The sequence below is a fragment of the Lytechinus variegatus genome, chromosome 11, assembly GCF_018143015.1.
Source record: "Lytechinus variegatus isolate NC3 chromosome 11, Lvar_3.0, whole genome shotgun sequence".
Taxonomy (NCBI): domain Eukaryota; kingdom Metazoa; phylum Echinodermata; class Echinoidea; order Temnopleuroida; family Toxopneustidae; genus Lytechinus; species Lytechinus variegatus.
The window spans coordinates 29,338,249-29,362,409 of record NC_054750.1 but is presented as its reverse complement, the minus strand read 5'-3'; the positions used below and the strand labels follow the sequence as shown (position 1 = coordinate 29,362,409).

At 35.1% G+C, this 24,161-nt stretch overlaps 1 protein-coding gene across 1 annotated transcript in view; it reads left to right on the top strand.

The window, feature by feature from the left end:
* The window catches only part of LOC121423517, a 33,679-nt gene that overhangs the window by 1,986 nt on the left and 7,532 nt on the right, over nt 1-24,161 (top strand). The window contains exons 2-5 of the mRNA XM_041618868.1: nt 749-812; nt 6,288-6,521; nt 19,989-20,090; nt 23,544-23,594. Coding sequence (XP_041474802.1) covers nt 749-812; nt 6,288-6,521; nt 19,989-20,090; nt 23,544-23,594 — 451 coding nt within the window. The remainder of the gene's footprint in view (nt 1-748; nt 813-6,287; nt 6,522-19,988; nt 20,091-23,543; nt 23,595-24,161) is intronic.

Genomic DNA, 24,161 nt, shown 5'->3' with positions numbered 1-24,161 from the left:
GGGTGGTTGGGTGGGGGAGGCAAGAGCCCCTCAATCCCCCTCCCCCATCTGTATGCCCATGAATTACCAATGTTTTAACATTTTATGATTCAGTTAGGTTGGTCATTATTCCCAAATCTGTAAAAATTGAGATGTTGTGAAATTCAAACAGTGAAATAATAAGTGAGGGATATCGTCATCTCTCTCTCTTATTTGTTTATCACTGAGTTGTGAGAACAAATATTTTGTGAAAAGTAACCCAAATTTAACACGTCTTTTATTGTTCAGCACTATGCTTGTTTCATTTTTCTATTGCTTCAATCAACATTTTTTTTCTTGGGTAGACTTGACCTTTAAGACTATATTCCTATTGCTTTTGATTTTTTAAATTATTTTTCTTCCAATCTCTTAAGTTAGAATCTTTGTACAAAACATAAGATGGAAAGTATCCTAGTTTTCTTTTATTTTATTTTGTGAAGAAACATTTATAATCGACATTTCAATAAACAAACATAGTATATCCATCATTCTCATAGTCAATGTTTCAATGGGAGGGGCGGGTCTATAGAAGAGATAAGAACAGAGAGAGAGAGAGAGAGACCGGCAGACAGACGAACAGAGAGGGAGAGGGGGAGAGAGGGAGCGCGAGAGTAGGGGGGGAATAACATTTCCAGATTATTATTTTTTGTCAGGGGTGAGGAGGGAACACGATTCACTACTTTACTATTTCAAACTATTCAATTCTCATTCTTTTCATTGTTTAACACAGATTGGAAAGCCCAACTTTCTTCAACGAGGTTTCATCCTTGTTTTGCTGACATTTACATGCATGGGTAAGTTGAGATCTGATAATTGTAATATTTAATAACAGTTCGGTCAACTAGCCAGAATAGGGGGTAACCCACCAATAACAGCATACTAAAGTCGCCCAAAATCCAAGCAGTGGAAATTTATGACATTTCATATTATGCAAATTAGGCATAAAAGTGTTTAAAAAGGGAAATAATTGAAACAATCAAAAATTAAGTGTCCAAACAATTTGATTTGAAGGAAATACATGATTAATAACTGAATTCACTGTTTTTAATAAAATGTGCAAAAATAAATCTACATCATTTGCATATTATGGTTTTCGATATTAATGATGTAACAATATAGTCCAGTCAATATAGGATTAGACCCATATAATGGCCACACGTGATATTTCACCACAATGCTTTCCAGGTAGTGTTGTGTTGGGGTCTGGATCGATTGCACTATAACTTTCAACCAGACTTAAATGAAGGAGTCAATACAAAGCCTGTACAGTTCATATATACATTTATTGAAGATGATAGCTAAGGTGATGATGATGACAAATAATACAGGAACATGAGTAAGTCTGATGGTGACTGTACTCTGCAGTATAAAATATAAACTCTTCAGTAGCTGTCTGTATTCTGGAACAATCTGTAAAGTCACCTCTAACCAATGTAACAATCTCTGAAGTAATCTGTAACCATCTGATTTTGGTTCAGAAGTGAACCCCTTTTATATTGGTCTGGTCTAGACTCTAGTGAATAAGAAACCCATAAAATGTGTGTGCGTCAGAAGTTTAGCTGGAAGAAGAATGAGTAATTAATACTTTCTAATGAAAGTTGGAGCTGGTATACTTCCTGTAGAGGTATTGATTTAGTATTGATTATGTATAGATATAATATTGAATATGTGAGATATGTCTTATCATCACATAACAGTAGGTCGCCTGAACAGCATACCAAGAGACCCTAAAATTCATTGGGCCAAGAGGAGTACCTTAGGCCACTCAAGATGCGATCCTAGTCCCAAAGCTACACTGAACATCTTTTGTAATGGATTTTGATTTTAATGATGAAACAACATGGTCCAGTCAATATAGGGTTAGACCCACTACTAATTGCAACACAGGATAGCCCACCACAATGCTTCCCAAGAAGGTCGCCTAAACAACTTACTAAAAGTCCCTAAATATCCAAGCAGTGGAAATTTATCAAATTTGCATATTAGCCAAATTAGCCATAAAAAGTTAGAAAGAAATGGAAAATAGTCCTCAAAATATAAACAATTTAAGTGTCCAAACAATATTATTTCAAGGAAAGTTCATGATGAATACATGAATTCAATGCTTTTAATCAAATGTGCAAAGAAATCTACCTCATTTGCACAATAAGCATCCTTATATGGAAAAAAATTCAAGATATTGTGATTTTTCTTACATTTACATGCTACTGTCACAAAGCATGATAATTAATTCTAATTCCTGAAAATCAATTTGCATATTTTGCAAATTAGCCATTAAAATTAGTAAAATAATCCACAAATTACAAATTAGGGGTCCAAAGCACTGCAATTTGAACAAACGTTCATGAAGAACAAATAAGTTCAATGTATTTGATAAAAAGCAAGCAAATCTGCCTCATTTGCATATTATGCAAATAAGTATCCCTAAATGGAAAACGACAAGAAATTCTCATTTTTCTCTCATTGACTGAAGTGAAAACATTTCACTTCAGTGTTCAACTTAATATGCTGCCTTCACTAAGCATGCAAATTGATCCTAATATAATTCAAAATCAAGGAAAGATACTGGTAATATGTTCTTCGATAATTGAATATAAATGATCAATTTAAATTTTCATATAGCAAAATCCTCCCAAACACCAATTTTGAAGTCCTAAGACATTCAAATACTTGAACTATGAATTTTATGCAAATTATCCTTGTCTGTGGGTAAAAACCGGGAATTTCTCAAACGCTTAAATATTCAGTATATTATTTACGTTTTCAAGATCAGAGGATGTGATTAGGCATTTTAGAAAGTGCTATTCTGGATAGAATTGCCTAATTGTAGGGATAGAAGCACACGAATTTCCACATTAATGAAATGTTTTCAAGCAGTCAGTAAGAAAAATCACAATATCTTGGAATTTCTCCATAGAAGGATGATTATATTTGCATAATATGAAAATGAAATAGATTTGTTGACATTTTTTTTAAAAACATTGAATATGTTTATTTATCAAGGGTTTTCGCTCAAATTAAATTGTTTTGGAGACTTAATCTGTAATCTTTGGACTATTTTCCTTATTTTTCAAACTTCTTATGGCTAATTTGCACAATATACAAATTTCATATATTTCCACTGCTTGGATTTTTTGGCGACATTTTGTATGTTAAGGTGACCTTCCTGGAAAGCATCGCAGTTGAATATCCCGTGTTGCAATTAGTAGTGGGTCTATACCCATATTGACTGGACTATATTGTTACATCATTAAAATAAAAATCCTTGCAGACGAAAATAGGTGGACTTCTGAGGGGCTGCATGCAGATTGTGATAGCCAAAACAATTTTACTAATATATTGATAATGATACTGATAATAAACAGAATGATAACGGTAAAGTGATGATAATAAAGACAGTAATAATATACTACTCCTGGGAATGTACATGCTAGTGTTATGATGATGATAAAAATAAAAAAAAGAAATGACGATGATAATGATAATGACCATGATAATGATAACGTTAATGAAACTAAACATGAAATTAACCCGATTATGAGAATCAAATCAAGTAAATCAAAACAAAAACATTTGAAATAATCTCTTCCATAAGAATGTTTTGCAGCATGAGATGAATTTGGGTAAATGAAAAATAGAAGGGGAAGGCGGGGTAAGTTGTGGCACTTTTTGCATTTTGCATGTTAGAATTGATATGACTAGTAATATTGTCGAAATAAGTACCTTGCCTATAAGTTTGATTCTTGGGAAATCCTTTTCACCTAAGTATAGATAACTTTCAAATCCCACACTGAATCGTGACCTTTGAAAAAACGATGTCAAATGGCTCAACTTGCCCCATCTGTGGGGTAAGTTGTGCCACCGTCTGGGGTAAGTTGAGCCGCAAAAACTATGTACAAAATGTATGCGGGAAGAACAAGGATATCAATTTTTCATTTAAAGTCTTTTCACTTTCTAATTCTCTATAAACACTAACATCCAAAAGTAAAAGAACTTTCATGTTAATTTGCTCCTTTTGCCTGCATAATAATGGCTTTTTACATTTTTTGAATATTTTATTATACATCACCATAGAATTGCCATGGCTCAACTTTCCCCATGTTGATTTTGCTTAAATTACCCCAGTCCAACTTATTGCGATATTTTCACATCCACACATTTGTTAAGCATTCACCATGTAAAAGACTATGACAACAATGGGAATCCATACCTGGACTAACAATATTGTTCTTATTTCTATAATATATTTAAAGACGTGTGTGGGTAAAAAAAGCACTTATCTATTTTACACCTTTTTTTACTTTTTTGGCTGAAATTTATATTTTTCCCTCTAAAAAAGCACTTTTTGTTTCAAAGTTGGAAACAAGGTGGTTGGGTTAAGGGTTATGCTATGGGTCATCAACACATGACACCACCACAATGTCTGACTCATTCATTATCGGCCTGGGGGTGGTGGCTCAACTTACCCCGCCTTCACCTACTTGTTTTAAAATGACAACAGAAAAGCGTAGTCATGTAACAAATAATCAGAACAAATAATATAATGTATTCGATTTCAAGCCTTGATGTAAAAGCTCATTATCGGAATACGAGGGCGTCAGGAGTTTCACTGCATCTCTTCTCGTAAAAAAAATTTAAAAAAAGTAGATTAAAATGAAAATATCTAAAGACAATTTGGCTAACACCTCCCTACCGCTGCTGTATCAACCTTAATAAACTGAATTGTGTTTAGCTGTAAAAATACGAAGTACCACTCTTCAAATATATCCTCTGAATAGAGATAATGGAAAGCAATTTAGAAAATTAAATTAGAATGCAAGAGTCGAGGGTATTTCAAAGTGATTGATTACAAATTTTAGATTATAAAAAAAAAACATTCTGCGACCCGAAAGTCGCATAAACTCTAATAATAATTGTGTTAAATCTTATAGCAAGATAATGTATCTGTGTCTTATACAGAATATTCATGTAGTTTTCATCATGATTAATGATTTTTATTCTTTTTTTTGTTGCTTTATTTTCTGTATTTCACTCTCTTCTCCGTCGTTCGTGCTTCTCTCCCCCTCGCTTTCTCTCTCTTCCTCCCTATTGATATCAAAGTCTTTCTATTATTTTTTGCTGTCATGAAATAACATTTTAATTTGTTGTACCAACCAACCACTGAATTCATTATTTTTCTCATTTGGATTGTTGTTTTTTTCACTTAAGTTTACCCCCCCCTCCAGCCTGTGGCGCGGGCACATGAACACAGTGTTACACAGTGTGTACACATAGTGGACAAAGTGAAAATATTCACACTTTACACACTATAAAATGCACAACCTTAACAGTGTAAATATATTTTCGCATGTGGACACCTCGACGGTGTGTCGTTTTAAAGCGTGTTCACATGGTCGACCATCACCTTAATGCTCAGTAAAGTTTATTTCACACTGTTACTCACAATGTAGGGCACTGTATTCTTTCCAGTAAGCGCGCTAATCAATATTCATTTTAACATGTGTAAACCAATTATAAGCTTAACGTAAATTTAACAATGCCAAATTATCTTATTGAAATCTACCATCTGAACCTAATGTTCGCACGGGGAATACTACAGGGGCCGCGGAACGGAGAGTCCGGGGCCATACTTTTTTATCATCCTTTAACAAGAGTGTAAATGACCATCATATGGTTTCATTTATTTTCATACCCGCTTCCGATTTCGCTCCGTGTGGCCCCTGTATATAGTATAAATGAATTCACCTGAATTGAAATTATCATTATATACTGCAAACTACAATCCGACAGCGCAGCCCCAAACCCACGTTTCTCTGTTACCATATTAAAAGAAATAAATAAAGAAATAAACTATCAAATTGTGATTTCATGCATATTCATCACGCAACTTTCAAATTTGTTCTGCGACATTTGTTATAGATTTTAGTCCATGTTAACATGGTTAACTGCTAGCGGGAGATGAATTTTCGATGGCCCTCAGAGCCCATTCATTTGTAAAATAATGGCATTTTTATGCTAGGTCTCTACACTTCCTCGTATGAACGTAACCGACATCCATATTTTTTTAGGTCAATATGCCAGTGGTCCCTCCATTACTATACCAAATTGTTAAAATGTCATAAGTTTTAAATACCATTTGAATGTGATACATTTTCTTGCATTATTACACCTTTATTAACATACCTGTAGTTAAATGTCGCCATTGCCACCCATTTTCTGCTTTTTACCAATACAAGTGATATTTTATTGGTTGTTTATATTTTTCCAAGCCTGTTTGGTCTCCTCAAGTGAGATAGAGAATCCCGCCTCCTGTTGTTCAGACGGACTAGGACTCAACTACACCATACCAATGTTCCATGAATGTAAGAAGGAACTCCATCCCAATGGTAGCATGGTGCAGAAGATTCCTAAGATCATTCCTTACACTGCTGAGGAAGCTGCCTGCCCAAGAAGGAAGAGCAAACTCGGGATCCCACCGGGACACAGGGTGTGCAGATTCCCATGTGAGTTAAGACTTTTAAACTCTTTTTATATAATTATAATCATTATTTTATTACGATTTTTAATTGTATTTTTATTTATTCATTTATTTTTTAGTTTTAATTTTTATTTTATTTTATTTATTTATTTATTTTTTTTTGGGGGGGGAGGAGGTGTGCAAGCATAAAAAATGACAACTTACTTTAAAAAAATCAATTGTGAAATGCAAATATGTTGTTTTAAAGAACATTGAAAAGCAATATGTAACCTTTAAGAATGGCAAAAATATGATTAAACTTTTAGCACTTTCAACTTTTGCTCACACCTCCCCCTCTCCCCAGAAAAAACGTCCGAAACGTGAATTCGACACCCCTGTTCATTATACTGTTGGGGAAACCTTTATTGAATTATGATTTTGAATAAAATAAAATGATTTTTTTTTTCAGGTATGTCATTTGAAACTTAATGTAATTGAATTGCCCACATGTAGATAGGCCCATGCTTCTCACATTTTCTGCTCACCCCACCATACGACGCGTCTTCTGTGACAAGCGTGTAATGGCGAGTGACAGGGGAAAGAAATCATTCGTTGTGGTGTGTATATTGTAATGAATTTTTTTTAACTATCGTATGAAGATATATCTAATTAGTACCGATATGTTTCTGCTCCCCAAGTCCTGGTGATTTTCCCCTCTGTTGTTTGGTGCCTTAGCAACATGAAATGACAATTAACAGAGAGTGATAAACAAAGCGATGTTCACAATCATCATTACTAAATGATTAATTATCGAATTAGGCTTGAGTACTTTCACAATTACAACCATGAGTATTAAAAAGATATATATCAACATCGCTGCGTATTTACATCACTTTTTTAACCACTGATAAGAACTATAATAAAATCCTAGGTTAGGATTTACTGAGAAAGGGACAGTGCAACGGGGGGGGGGGGGGGGGAGGGGAGGGAGTACCACATTGTCCTATCCACAGAGGATTATCTATTGTTATGAGTGCTGTGACAATGCTCAGCACCCCAAGTAATAATTGAATAATCCTCCGCGGATAGATCCATGGAGCACCCTCTGATTTTTTTTTCAAGTACTAAAGAAAGGTAGGAAAAAGGGTGAAAAAAAGAAAGGTAAGAAAAGTGGAAGAATAGTATAAATTAAAGGGGTTTAAAGGACAAGTCCACCCCAACAAAAACTTGATTTGAATAAAAAGAGAAAAATTCAACAAGCAAACACTGAAAATTTCATCAAAATCGGATGTAAAATAAGAATAAGGCATTTTAAAGTTTCGCTTATTTTCAACAAAATAGTTATATGAACGAGCCAGTTACATCCAAATGAGGCAGTTCATGACATCACTCAGTCACTATTTCTTTTTTATTTTGTTATATGAAATATGAAATATTTTTATTTTCTTTTTACTGTCATGTGAAATGAAGTTTCATTCCTCCCTGGGCACGTGGAATTCCATTATTTTAACATTTTGTGCTTCAGGCAATGAGGTCCTAATCGTCAAATTCGTAAAAATTGAAATATTGTATAATTCAAACAATAAAATCAAAAGAAATAGTGAGTGAGTGACATCATCGACTCTCTCATTTGGATGTAACTGGCTCGTTCATATAACTATTTTGTTGGAAATAAGCGAAACTTTGAAATTTCATAACTTTCTTATTTTACATCCGATTTTGATGAAATTTTCAGCTTTGAGCTTGTCTGATTTTTCTCTATTGACTCAAATCAACATTTTTCTGAGGTGGACTTCACCTTTAAGTAGTGGGATTCAACTGTGAAAATATGAATTCATGCTTGTTCGCCCTCCCCCCCCCCTCATTGACGCCGCCCTTCAACCACGGCAACTGCTATTGACTGATAATATATCCGTGAAAAACTTCTGCAGTTGACAAGCAGAAGAACGTTCAATTTTTTTGAATGGTTTTGGTTTATATCATTTTCAACAGAAAAAATGATATGGGTGAAAATAATTACAAGAACATTTGCAAATGAAACCTATACAAACAGTATTAGTTGAGGTAGGTACAATATTAGACCAAAAAGTTCGGTCTATGTTATGTTGGTCGTTCCGCTGAACTCCGTTGGCTCCCGAGGAGAAAGCACAGATTAAGAAATGCAAAAAAAAATCCTCGAAACAGACGGCTGCCAGCTGTCTAGTACAATATATGATATTTTCCCGTTAGGAAAACGAAGTATTATTTAAAAACAAATCATCATATACTTTATAAAGATCTGGAAAATGAAGGGGTCCACTAAAATGATCAAAATCAATTTGGCAGTGAGTGGACACCTCTAAGTAATTATTGTACAATAGTCATAGGAAGCAGGAAATAGAACAGCAAAGGAACAAAAAAAACCCCAAAGAACAAGAAAAGGGAAACAACACGAATGATATGAAAACAAAATGGAAAAGAAATGAAGAAATATGAGAGCAGAACTTCAGTGCTTAAAAAAATGAAAATAAGTGGAGTAGGCTTAAAATGGTTAGTTGAATCAATTTGATGAAACTTTAAACATCACATCATCGGGGAAATATCTTTTGGTCCTTTACCACATTGTATAATTCTCAGTTGGTCCAATTTGCATGATCTAAACCAACTTCTTCTACAACCAGTTCGTCTATTATCCATTATCTGCACTTGAATATTGCTAATGACAAGTTTGGCAAAACCATTTAGTCTGATTTCCAGTTGGTCTAACAAAAATGGTCTAATTTCCACTTCGTCCAATTTCCAGATAGTCTGACATTCACTTCGTCTACATGCCACTTTCTTTATTATTTACTTGGGCTATTTTGCCAATCATATGGACAATTCTAGCTATACCCTTATTCTAAATGTAATTTGGTTCAGTAACCAGTACTTATCACTTATAGTGTAATTGTCATTATGGTCTCCTGACCGTTTGGTCTAATTCACTCTTGGTCTAATGTCCATTTAGCATATTTAGTGTAATATGAATAATTCATTATATTCAAGTTACCTGATATGATTGATTCTTCAAAGCTATAGACCCTGGAACTTGTAATGACTGGGTTGCAGGAGTGGTACCCACTGTCTTGGTTTGAAAGGAAACATGTATGCACCATCTAACAAGGCCACCTTCATTATTAACCTTATTTCGCTCACGATGGCGGTCTCCTGCATTCCTCTAAGTTATCATTTTGTTGAATGAGTATAATACTCTGTTGATATATTGTTTGTATTTCAATATTGTATCGTTGTTTCGTTATATATTATTTTTGTATATGTTATGTTATTGTGCTCATGTGATACCAATACTGATGTAAATGCCAACAAAGTTACATCAGAATGACCGGATTATGAAGAAAAGAACGAAAACTCTCGTTTTTTCATTTCAATGTAATAATGCGATGGATTAAGGGGAAAACGTAATAAACGTAATACTTGGAACATGTATTACGTTTTGCTACATGGACACCGTTGTGTGAACAACTACTCAGACAGCTCCGGGCTGATTTGCTCTATTTTACCTCTAATTTCACCCACACTGTCGTCATTTTTCCGGATTATTACAGTCTACGAACTTTGCTTTGGGATTATAGTATACACTGGACCTATTTTTGGAAGGATACCTTGTATTCATTTCATGTTTTTTGATAACATTTAGAGTGAACAACACAAGGTAAAATGCCTCGCGACTTACGCTCGCAATCGAACCCTAAGACCAATGAGCGAAGCCACGCCTCTGGCCCCAGTGCTATTGAGTCTTCGGTAACACGCAACGAACAGCTCACAGCTACATCGGACAGATCGCTTTCACTTATGGACGTGAACAAAAACATGGAAACTTCGTTTGCAAGGGTCTTTGAAAAGCTGGACTATCTTACAGGTGATATTGCAGCTATAAAAACCAAAGTGAGTGATATTGAAGGAGCTGTTGAGTTTAATTCTGGAAAAGTCGAAGAGATCGAGGACATTATCCCGAAAATTACTGCCAACCTTGAATCTCGTATTGCTGACCTACAAAATCAGCTCACTTCGATGGAGATCTACAACCGCCGTTCCAACTTGCTCTTCTATGGTCTACATGAGGATCCTAACGAGAATGTATTTCAAGTCATCCGCAAGTGCATCGTTGACCTAGGAATAGACGCAGACGAAGCGGCCAACATGGCGTTTGTCAACGTTCATCGCCTTCTCCGACGCGCAAATCATGACGCAAGCTTTCAACCTACAGCGCCCAAACCCAATAATAGTCAAATTTGTGTATATGACCGACCGAAATAAAGTTCTATCAGCCTTCGAAAATAGAGATCGACGACCACGAGTCAACGCGCAACCCATGCCTGGTAGTCCTACTCCAAAACGCATCTCGATCCGCACCGACCTCCCCCCTGCCCTCAAGGCCAGACGCGGTCATCTCGCAAAGGTTGCATATGACATGAGAAAAAAGGATGGCGTCTCGACCAAGATATTTCTTAAGAACACCAAGGTTTGTCTTCAATGGAAACCAAAAGGAGCGTCCACTTGGAATGACTACCAGCACCAGGATGAATAAATGAAATTCTTCTTCATGATTATTTTCATGTAATACTATGTTTGAAAGAAAAAAGAAATCTGTTATCATGCAACAACAAGGAATCTAACCAGTTTTTGACAGCTATTTTTCAATTATTCTCATGAAAATCAATTTTTAGGTATTTATTATGACTAATAACTGTACTTACCTGCATGCAGTTCAACATCTCAGATACTTTATTTACATCATTTCCCATGCTTCTAGAAATGGAGCTTTGGTTTATACAGGAGAACAAAAAAATCAACTTTGTAGCATCTTATTTCTACAGACTCAAGATGTATGAACAGTAAATCTGTTTCTTTATGTACTCCCTCAGTTGTTTTGGTAACTCCATTTCCAGAAATAACTGTTATAGTCATGTTAGATTACAATTTATATACATGTACTAAAAATGTAGCATCTTCAAATGGTATCTCATACTCTTGAGACTCAAAGATGAATTTACTGGAGATTCCATAGCGATATTTATCATACTTTTGCTGTTTAACCCCTCAGTTGCTTTGGTTACTCCACCATGCTAAAATGCCTGATTTTGTTTACAATATAAAAAAATAATAATAAACAAAATAAAATGGTCATGAATGAAGCATCTTACTTCCTAAGGGGTATTTCATACTCTTCAGACTCAAGATGCACCAACTGAAAACATTTACCTTCATTTATCGTGACAAAACTTGGTTACTCCATTTCCTAAAGTATTTGTTTTCAAGTTACAATTTGCCCAAAAAATTGTCTACTTTTTATAAAGCAATTTACTTCTCTGGGGTTATTCAAGCCTTTTCAATTATTCTAATTTATTGGAGTCCACCTCTATGATGTAACATGGATATTCCTATACGTTCCTAATGTTTTGCTTAAACTTAATTAATTAATTCGTTGTTATTATGTTGTTGACGTATGTCTTTACGTACGAACGATGATATAACTGTAATTCATCACGACATACATAATCAAATCTGTTAGTTAGTTTGGTTACTTAACTTCCTGAAATGGCTTAATACAGAATTTTTTTTTATCCATATCTGTATCTATCATGAATGAAATATACAGTCATGGCAGTTGGGTATGCTAATTACTTTGGTTATTTTATTTTCGGAAAGAGCAGATGTTTGTCTAAAGTTCCAAGTTTCCTTTATCTTATTTGTTAACAACAACAATTTATACTGTCTACTAATATATTGATATTTCAGAATCTTTTTGGTCATACATGCTGGAGTATACCTTGTTGATGTTTTCATTGGAGTCTCTCTCGTTGATGTATTGGAGATATTCTGCTTTTTTGCCTATAATCCTATTTTGAATGATTTGTGATATTTCTCATTATATGTGCGTCAATCTGACGTTAATTTCACGACAGTTCAGTAATATACAAAGATTATCTGATTTTAGATGTTATCTTTTATGTACATGTTCTTTTGAAAAAAAAAAAAAGAATAATCGTCATAGACGCCCATCAGGTACGAAGACATTTTTAATATGCTGTACCGGGAAAGTGGTCTAACATATTGAAAACGGTTGATACTTACATTCAACTCTTAACCAGCCAAATGTACTATTCTGTTCTACACTCTGTGTATATACTTTTGGAATTTTCTATCATATTACTATGAACAGATTTATATAATTATGGTCATGTAGACAGTATGAGTCATATCGAATTATTTGGTTATTTGAAAAGCCATCACAAACTAGTCTAGCTGTTTCCAACTCAAATAATAGTCAGGGTTAGACATTTCCCCTTTTGATATATTTTATTTTCTCGACTTTTTTAGGAGTGCATTTTTTTTTTCAATATAAACGAGATATTTTATGTTAACAGAATAGATCAACATGTATTTTGTCTATACATATATATATATATACACCCTTGAATCGTATGCATAACTCAATTTGTTTGTGATAATATGAGTTTACATTATCATATCAGCTAGTTCAATCTAAAAATTTCACCACATTCTAGCCAAAATCAAACCAAACTAATAGTATATTATTCTACTTTCAGAATTGTCTCGCTTGTTTGTAATTGAAATTATAACCTTTTTAGATATTCCGAGTCCTTTCACAGGATCTATCTCTGTATAATTTAAAAAGGATGTTCTCTTTGGTCGATGCGATCTTAACGACAAAAAAAGTTATATTGCGATAGGTTGACAGAGTCAGATCAGCATTACATGAACGTGAATTATAAATGACGCATTCTCTTATTCTAATATTCAGATTTTTGCATTTGGGCAATGTATAAAGTAACATTAAAAAAAAAAAAATATTCATTTTGCAACTGTTGATCTTTCTGCAAAATCCGTAACCAAATAATGGGAAAAAAATTCTAGTTTTTTTTTCTGTAATGACGAATTCCGAAATAAAATTAGGAATTCATTGAATTGGAGCGAGTCTTCCTTGTGTATTATACTCATTAAAAATATGTCTTTGAACATAACTGACAATCTAAAGTTGATGACACTTTTCATATTCTCAGTACAGGAACAATTTTTTTCTCATTCTCCATATAAGAATTTTCTGTTGTCACGATATGTAACCCCTGGTATCCTGAATTTATTCATCACTAAATGATTCTTTTATTGCAATTTTCTAAAATGGTCACTTTGTTACCTGTTGCATTGTCTGATTTTTTTATACTGTTCTTTTTCCACATTAGGGATCTATTTTTTATTTTTACTATGCTAAAAATATCTGATAATCTTTTGGCTTCGCTTGAACTCGCTACACACAGCGTGTAATTCTGCAACCCATTTTCCTTTTTATGCAAGATTCAATGAAGCTCTAATCCACTTTGAATAGTATAGTGTGGTACATGCATGTGCATATTACCCTTACGGGAATTTTCTCACAATCATTATGTAAATGAGATCCCTTGTCGAAAGTAATTTCTATAGTATCTATGCCTTTGCTGTATTATCTCCCTGCTTGTATTAATCATTTGCATACTTTCTATGTTCCATGCAAACGTTTGTCTATTCATGTTATTTCAATCACCTTGTTCCATTTTAATAGTATCTTACTTTCACTCCGATTTTCAAATGTAAGCTGCATGCATCTTTACATAATCGACAATATAGACCTAAAACTGTAGATCAATGACCTGGATACGATTCTTATATGTAAATGGATATCCTCATTGTCAACATACTTCACTTTTGTAAACAATTTGATTTCCTCGCTCTTACATTCCATAATACGCTTGAATGATAGGTAAATTGATTTTTTTTCGGTGACATCCTATCCATGAAGTTAAATAGAACATTGTTAGTATTCATTGTATTATGCCAACCTAGATTTCACCTTTTTTATTATTCTGAGACTAATGAAACCTCGAGATTTATTTCAACCAAAGACATGCATTTGTACAGGTTAACAAAATTCCGGAGGATCCCCCTTCTTTTTTCCTCTCTTGTTTGTTATACTGTGCAGCCCGGAGTCTGTTCGTCACACAATCATGTACGCTCAAAACATCCGACACACCCTTATTATTATTATTATGTACATACTTCACTTTCACTCTCACCTGCACGCACCTTTCACCTCAAATTCACTACTCCTTATTTCAAACCGAAGTTTATTAAACCTTTTATGAACATAAACGACGTATTCATGAATAATGAAGTCTTTACACCCCAGTGTAAATACTACACTGCAAACGAATTTAATTCAGCTTTCAACACAGCCAAAATCGACAAACCAACCGACTTTAGCATTATGCACATAAATATTAGAAGCTTGCAAAAATTTTTTGATACTTTCAGTGAGTTTTTATCCATATTGAATACATTTCCCTTTTCCTTAATCGCCATATCAGAAACCTGGTTACACTCAACTTCACCAAACATTTTTAATATTGACAATTATACATTTAAACATAGTGATCGTAAACGTGGAATGGGAGGGGGTGTCGCTCTTTACATTCATAATGATTTACATTTCAAGATAAGACATGACATTCAACTTGAAGGTATAGAATCTTTATTCATTGAAATTATTGATGATAACAATAAAAACAAATTAGTCGGTGTAGTCTATAGACCACCAAATAACATCGCTAACATTTTTTTCGATAAATTGGAATCCTGTCTTGAAACAATATCACACGAAAACAAGGATATTTATCTCATGGGAGATTTCAACATAGACATATCAATGCCTTACTCTCCTCTTGGCCAACAGTTAATTAATTTGTTTTCATCATTTTCTTTTAAACCTCTGATAAATAAATCAACGCGGATAACAAGTACATCACACACAATAATAGATAATATATTTTGCAATGCAAATTTATTAGATAATAATAATAACAACAACGGAATAATTTACTACGACATTTCTGACCATCTACCAATCTTTACGATATGCCGAGATTATAAACATTTACATAAGCCACACATTAAAGGAAAAGTCACCCGGCGAAAAGAAACTAGACATAACATAGATGCTCTTAAAACTGATTTGAGTGCAGAGGGATGGGAAGACGTTTTTGGAGAAGATAATGTTAATAGATCGTATGATATATTTCTAAATAAACTTCTTCAATACTATGACAAAAATATACCTCTGACGAGAATCAACCCAAGTAAAAAGAAGAATAAACAACCATGGATCACCCAAGGTATAATTAAATCAATATTCACTCGTAATCGATTATATAAGATATCGCTTAAATCTCCCACTCTAGAACATATACACAAATACAAAAAATATCGAAATAGATTAACATCAATAATCCGTCTAGCTCGTAAATCGTATTTTTCTAACAAAATAGAAAACAACAAAGATAATAACAAAACATTGTGGAACACAGTAAATGAAATGTTAGGTAAAAAAACGCATGATCTTAATAATGTTGATTTCCTTCTAAACGGGCATAAAACGCAAGATCCTTCCGAAATTGCTAATGCATTCAATTCTTTTTCCACCAATGTTGGCCCTAACCTTTCATCTAAAATAGTAACTAATGCAAACGACTTTACAAAATATTTAGACAACCATACTGAAAATTCCTTATTTTTCAATCCCACTAATATTTATGAAATTTTAGAAATAGTTCGATCATTTAAACTTACTAAATCTAGTGGTCATGACGGTATCAGTGTACATTTACTTAAACAAATAATTCATTTTGTGGCTTCTCCACTATCACATATATTCAATTTATCTCTCACAAATGGAATTTTCCCCGATCAACTTAAAATTGCAAAAATAATTCCCATATACAAAAAAGAAGACCCTTGCCAAATCGCCAACTACCGCCCTATTTCATTATTACCAAGCATTTCCAAAATACTTGAAAAAATAATTTACAAACGACTATATTCTTTTTTGGACACAAATTACTTATTAATTCCTAATCAATACGGATTCAGGTCAAAACATTCAACTGACTATGCAATTTTACAATTATACAACAAAATAACAGATTCCATTTCAAAAAAAGAGCATACTGTCGGAGTTTTCATGGATCTATCGAAAGCATTCGATACTATCGATCATCATATACTGTTGAATAAATTACAAAAATATGGAATCAGAGGGATTGTTTTATCATGGTTTCAAGATTATCTGTACAATCGATATCAATATGTTTATTTTAACTCTAAATCTTCTGAAGTTTGCAATGTTAAGTGTGGAGTACCACAGGGTTCTATCTTAGGCCCTTTGTTATTTTTAATTTATATGAATGATATAATCAATGCTTCACCCCTACTTACTTATGTTCTTTTCGCAGATGATACCAATGTATTTTTTTCACACAGTAACTTAGAAACGCTTGTAACAGTACTCAATAATGAATTGAATAAATTGTCCAAGTGGTTTAAATCAAATAAACTCTCCTTAAACATTAACAAAACAAATTTCATGTACTTTAAACACATCAACTCTAAGCATATATTTCGTGGCTCCATTAACATTGATAACATCCATCTTGCTGAAAAACAAGAAACGAAATTCTTAGGTGTATTCATTGACTCTAATTTAACTTGGAATAGTCACATTCGTTATATTAGCACACTTGTTGCCAGAGGTATTGGCATACTATTCAAACTGAAATATTGTCTTTCCCAAAGATCGCTATTTATGCTTTACAATTCTTTTATTTTGTCACATATATCATATTGCAACATATTGTGGGGCAATTGCAACAAAACCAAAATAGACTCAATTCTACGCCTCCAAAAGAAAGCACTCCGCATTTGCTCTCACTCGCAATTTTTAGCACATACTGATCCAATTTTTCGGAACCTGAAAACATCAAAAATTCATGACATTCATACTTTCCAAACTGCCATTTTTATGTACAAGTTTTCAACTAAATCTATACCTACACCCTTTCAAGATATTTTTGTTTACAACAGCAACATTCATTCATATCCTACACGCCACTCATCCAACATCCACCTCACAAACCCGATAACAATATTCGCACATATAACGATCAGACATCACGGCCCAGACATCTGGAATGATTTGCCCAATGATATAAAACTCACTGCATCTATCTTTTCTTTTAAAGCTTCATTGAAAAAATATCTTTTATCGAAGTATTCTTAGTATCACACCTGCACGTTCACCCACTTGCACACACACGCACTCTTCATTTCTTCTTTTTTCTTCTTTCTCCTTTTCTAATAATTTGTGACGTAACATTTTCTTCCAGACCCGGACCAGTATAAAATATTAGGTTTCCATGTAGCGCTCTTCCCCCTTTGGCTGCTATTGCTCAAGCATTTTTTTTGCTTATATAGTGTGCCACTGCATTTGCTTTTTTTTTCATTACTTTGTCTTATCCTTATTGTATTCATGTCTAAAATTTTGTTTATACTATTATAAATCTGTCACATTACAATGTACTTTCATGTCATATTACGATTATGTTTTATGTATTGTAAAATTTATTTTGACTTTACAATAAATGCAGAAACTCCTGCAAAAAAAAAAAAAAACTTGAAATGGTGTTTTGTTTTACAAAAGTGTTGATTAAAGCCGTTACACAGATATCTTGTGAGCAGTCATTATCCATTGCAGGGGCCGCGGAACCGGGGGGGTTGCTTCAGCCCCCCTTTTTTGTCCAAAACCGTGTACAAAAACGTAAAAATGACCATATGATTGTGATTTTTAGCATGGTCAGCCTCCAACTTTTGGCTCAGCCCCCCCCCATTTGAAAACCGTTCCGCGGCCCCTGCACTGTTGACTTCTTATTTTTTCTTCTTCTTCAACCTTTCATCTTATGAAGTTATGGCATTCTTTTTTTCAATCTTCACCATTCTCATTTCCTCTTAATTATTTATTCGCTTGTTCTTCATCCGAAATTCACGGCTTATCATATGTATATAAGCATTAATTCCTGTGTTGTTGAGCGGCACATGTTGTGAAGTACTTACCAGATACACAGGAACCCTCGTGCTTGCTGATAACGTAGTACTTCTCGCCAACAGCCCTTAAGATCTACAGCGTATGCTTGATATTCTTGGAGTACACCAAACAGTTGCACTACACCATCAATCCCTCTAAAAGTGTTGTAATGATTTTTAGACCCAGGACGTAACTCTGCAGTCTTCCAATGGCACTTTGGTTCAGACACCATTCCTGTTCAGGCCTGCCATCCTCACCTTGGTGTCTTGTGCTCCTCTTATAAACCGAACCGCACCCATGAGATCTTTCAAAAGTTAATAGGGCCTTGTACAGCTTGAAAGGTACTGGTGCTTACCGGAGTGGTTTGTCTCCTGTCATTGTCTCCTCACTGTTGAAAACATTCTGTGCCCCCAGAATGTCGTACGAAATTGAGGCTCTTAACCTACCGGAAAGAGATACGAGGCCCTTGGATGCGATGCAGAACCACCTTTTCAAAAAGCTTCTTGGTCTTCCTAGGACAACTGCATGCACATGGGGCTGTTCCTCTGCTAACAGAGGTTCCCCTCTATCTGACTCAATTAATTTCCTACACCTGCGTTATCTGGGAAAGATTATTTCACTTCACTTGACAGAATTGAGCACAGGATCTTTTCGAGCGTTGTCTGCCATGAGCCTACTATTCCTACTATCAAAGTCCTCAAGGTTCTGCTAGAGAAGTACAATCCTCCAGCTCTACTGGATCTCCTGCAGCAAGGTTGCTCGTATCTGACATGGAAGATGAGAGTAACAAATGCAGTGGAAAGTAAGGCCCTCTCCGAGGAAACCTCCCTTAAGTCATCCCTTCTTCTGTTCCATGATATTGACTTGGTGCTTCCCTATCATGTATTCCCGTCCGCCATTCACCATGTACATCTCTGGGTAGCCATCCATATGAAAGCACAGCTTCTTACCAGCACTGATCTCACCCAAAGTCGAATGTGCATGATCCTCAGACTAGTTTCCGACCTAAGTTGTCCTGCTTGCCATGGACCTGCGGAAACTGTCTTTCACTTTTAGTTAGTTAGTGACTGCATAGCCTTTACCCACCTTAGAAATTATCTTCTAAAGCATTTACTAGAGAATGCTATTAAAGTGCTCTCAAGCCTTTCGAAATACAGACTTCTATCTTCATGTAGCACGAACCAGACTTTTCCTCCTTGGTGTCATTGGCAATGTCTCGTATCAGTTTCAGAAAAAAGGAGAAGATGGCCTATTGCTTAATGGCTTATAGATGCGGGTTCGGACCATGATCCCTAATAAGTTCCTCGCGGGGACTAAGGAAACGAAAAGAAAGAAAACAAGAAAAGCCTAAAATGTCTTCATTTTTGGAATAAAATGCCAACATTTATCACCATGTTATATCTTTATCTATAAAAAGTTTTAAAAAATTGCTCGCTCGACTCGCTCACGTTAGGTTACAATAAATTTTGTCACAGACGCCATTTAGTGCCCCCTCATGCTATTGGAGTAGGCCTATAAGTAACTTCATTTCGTATTCTTTCTTTCTTTCATTATCTATCTTGCCAGATTGTATTAAAGATCGCTGTAAGAACGGCTGGTGTGAGGAGACTATGAAAGGCTACAAGTGTCACTGTTCTCGCGGGTATAGAGGGAGTGACTGCTCTTCACGTGAGAAATGAATATGATTATCATTATAACATGGTCCAAATATACTATGTATGAATGCATGCTCAATTTTTCCTTTGAATTTGTTTGATGGTACAGTAAAGGTATTGTTTTGGTAAATATATTCAAATGAAAAAATAAAGACGATTTGACTTCATTGCTTTATGTATATACCGATGGAAAGGGTCTAGTGTGCACAAATCAAAATGTCATTTCTCTCTCTCGCTATACACACACACACACACACACACACACACACACACACACACACACACACACACACACACACACACACACACACACACACACACACATATATATATATATATATATATATATATATATATATATATATATATATATATATATAAGCTGTTGTACATGTATTACTTCACACATTTGTATACTTTATCCCATACGTGTACTGCATCAAAGCAATAGCTTTGATCCAGCTGAGGCATGGCGGCTTGTCATTGTTCAAAACCCACCTACACCCGACAAAGGAAATTATAATTGGTATACAGTGCGTATCCAAAAACGTTTACACTTCGGAAAAATCCTGTAAAATTATACATTTGTAATATCCTGAGAATTTTTCCACATTTTATCATTGGTACTGATCCATTTAAGCATATGACGATATATCTGTCAAAAAGTATTTCCGCTTGAGTAAGCACCACTTACTTTTTAAAAGTTAGTGAAAAATGATTTGCGCAGAACTTTGAAATATTCATGCGAATAAAAGTAGGCCTTAATCATGAAGAACACGAGGAATTTAGCTAGTAATATTGATTTGAAGATATCTTACACTTTTTAACTTGTTTTCTTGCCCAAAACACTTCAAAGAGTGCATTGTGCCCCACCCCACTCCCCCACACACCGAGGCCATTGTGACGAAATTTGCTTTACATTGAGCTGTGATTTACATGAACTGGCTTGGGCTTGATTTTCATTTTGTTATTCATTGTCAAGCTCGGGAAAAGTGTGGAGAAACAAGTATTAAATGAAAAAATGACATGTAAACCCACTTTAAATTATAAAAACTCAGTGAAAAAATGCTGGAGATGTCTGATATAAACTTTTTTTCAGATTCATTTATGTCTTCAGATCCAGCTGGCACAGAAAAGTAAAGGTTGTACCTACTGAGTGTTGAAATTTCAATTTGGGTGGCAAAATTGTTACAAAATGCTTGAATGTATCCGTTTTATTTCAATTGACTAAAAGTGCAAGGAAAATGTATGAGAAATGTTCCGCAGGGTAAGTTTGATTTTGCCCTTTCCCCTTGACACAGCGTGAAAACGAGCATTTCTGCGCAAACAGATTTCTGCGAGCTTTGCAAGAATGGATAGTGCTCACTCAAGTGTAATATTCTGTCAAAACTTTTACTTTCATTGGATAGATGAGACCCAAACCCAAGATTATATGTGATAAAATTACCAACATGTTGTATATTCTTAAATTCCCAGGGCTTTTTTCAAAGTGTACACTTTTTTTTTGATTCGCACTGTAGTGTCGAAAATCTGACGGTCAATAGGATCGGGGTCGCCCTAGTCACTAACCCGTCTCTGTGGTCTAGTGGTTAAGGCACCGGCGTTCAAAGCTGGGGGCCCGGGTTTGATTCCCGGCAGAGACATTTTTTCGGCATCACCAATTTTCCAAAGGGTAGATAGCTCTGCGGAACCGTGATTTGAGCAACGCCTACCATTGCTCTCTTTATCCATTTCTTTCACGCAATATATATATATATATATATAGAACAAAACAAAAGAAGTCTAGTTAATTATTTTGCCAATGATATTGATAAAGATAAGATTTAATTGGCAAAAGCATTGATTGTATTTGTCTTGTTATCGATTAAGTCAATACGTGATATTTTATGCATTTATATTAAATATATATATATATATTTATCCGTGGTCCAAACATCTTATAGTTTTACTTACTGGCTTAACTTAACTGTTAACCAACAAAACAAATCCAGTGAATGTTTATTAGCCTTAAATTTTCGTTTCGACGATACCCTTCGTCTTCTTCATGTCATTCCCGATCTTTCGTTTAAAGGACGCGCACGCTTATTTACGACGGTAGTTGATTTTGGAAGAGACTTTTTGGGCCCGTCATCATGGTCGTAAAACTCTGTCCTGCAATGCAAATTGTGTGCCATGAGATTTTTTTCGTTTCGCATCTGCGACGGAAACATTCAATATTTGTTTCGTGTGCAAAATTCTGGTTGCTACTATGGTAACAGCGATAAATCCGATTGAGGACGACTTTCCAAAGCCACTTTTGACTCCTCCTAGAGCTCGAGAGGCCGCCCGGGGGCCCACTTCCATTGATTAGTGGATACGAGGAGCGACCACGCGTAATAGGGGACAGAGTGGGCAAGTACGTTACGTATAGGCCTATGTAGCGTTATTAGGGTGTGAAAAACGATGATTAAAATACTGAAAAAGGGATATATTACCAATACTTGTAGGGTGTCACAACCCAAATACTTGCTAAGAGATGCATTTTCATAATCTGGAAAAATGACTTACTGCCCTTGTTTAGGGTGCTTTCCGAAACCCTATGGTCACGCCTGGTATCCACTCATCAATGGAAGTGTTCCACCCCCGGGAAATCCCCCATTTCTGCGGAAAATAAAACATACTGCCCATTACATTGTGTGCGAGAGGCATATCGTTTGTGTAGAAGGAGCAGGCAAAAGACAAAAACCCCGCAAATTTAGAAAGTTTATGGCCTGTTACATGCTGTGTACATGTCAACGCATGCGAAATGGTTCTGCTAGCTGGAGAGGTGATCTGACCCATGGAATCAATTGCCAGTGATCCACCAATAATGCACATTAAATGCAATATCGATTCAATGGACTGTAATGATCTATATGTAAGCTTTAATTCGGTAAGTTTTTACTTACTCAATATGTACTCGATTTGTTTGAAAAAACCACTTTCTTATCCATGCCATAATCTACATTTCGCATGTCTCCAGCCAGCTGGAGTCATAGCCATGATACAGGTACAGTCACGCCGCGAGCTCAGGCAGGCAAATGGCATGGAATGCTAGAATCGTATGAAAGAGCTTTGTACACGAAAAGCAAGATCTATAGGGCCTGTAACACAAAGCTTAGCAATGATTGTAGAACAGCTTTCTACGTTTGATTGTATTGACTGTAATGTACAATCAATCTAGAAAATCGATTCTATGATTAATCGTTAACTTTTGAGTTACCCGACTCTAATCTCGCGTTGTAGAGGTTTGCGAAAGGTGCCTATTTACTCCTAAAGAAGACGACGGATATCGTCAAAAATTTGAGGCTAATAAGCATTAAGTGGATTTGTTATGTTTTTGTGTATTATTCACATTATATATTCCTTTTCCCTCCCAACTATCTCCCATCCCCCTCTCTCTCTTTTCATAAAATATTTAGAATTTTATCTAATGCTTTATGTTCAGAATCAACTTCTTCACAGACTCCCCATTGCCCGACATCAACTTCTACAGCTGGTAAGCATCTTTTCACTAACTTTGGTTTATGCATTTATCACAACCTTTTTTTGTCATGTATTACTTCACCTTGGGGATAAAGGGGTGATGCGAAAAACAAAGCTCAGGAATTCAAGTATTAATTGCTATAAATGTATTACCTTGCGTCGAAAATGTCTTGAATCGACAAACATACATCATCGTTGCATTGGTAATATTACATTATTTGTCAGAATTAACTTTCATCCAAGACGACACGACAAAAACAACCGATTCTACTACTACACTCTTTACCACTGCCGCTAACTCTGGTAAGACAGCATTCCTCTCTCATTCTCTCTCATGTTATCTCCTTCCCTTTACTTATTTTACGATCATGTAGTTTAATTGGTGGCTTTTGCGTGAAAATTTTGCAAAAACTTTATATCTGGAAATCAAGTAATAGCTTTGCTTGGAAAATAAGGGAATGACCCCTGCTGGGAAGAACACATTGTCACACAGTGCATTCACCGAGTGAATATTTCACATAGTGGACTATGAAATGAAATGGTCCACCTCAGGACAATGTTGTGCTAAAATTTCATCAAA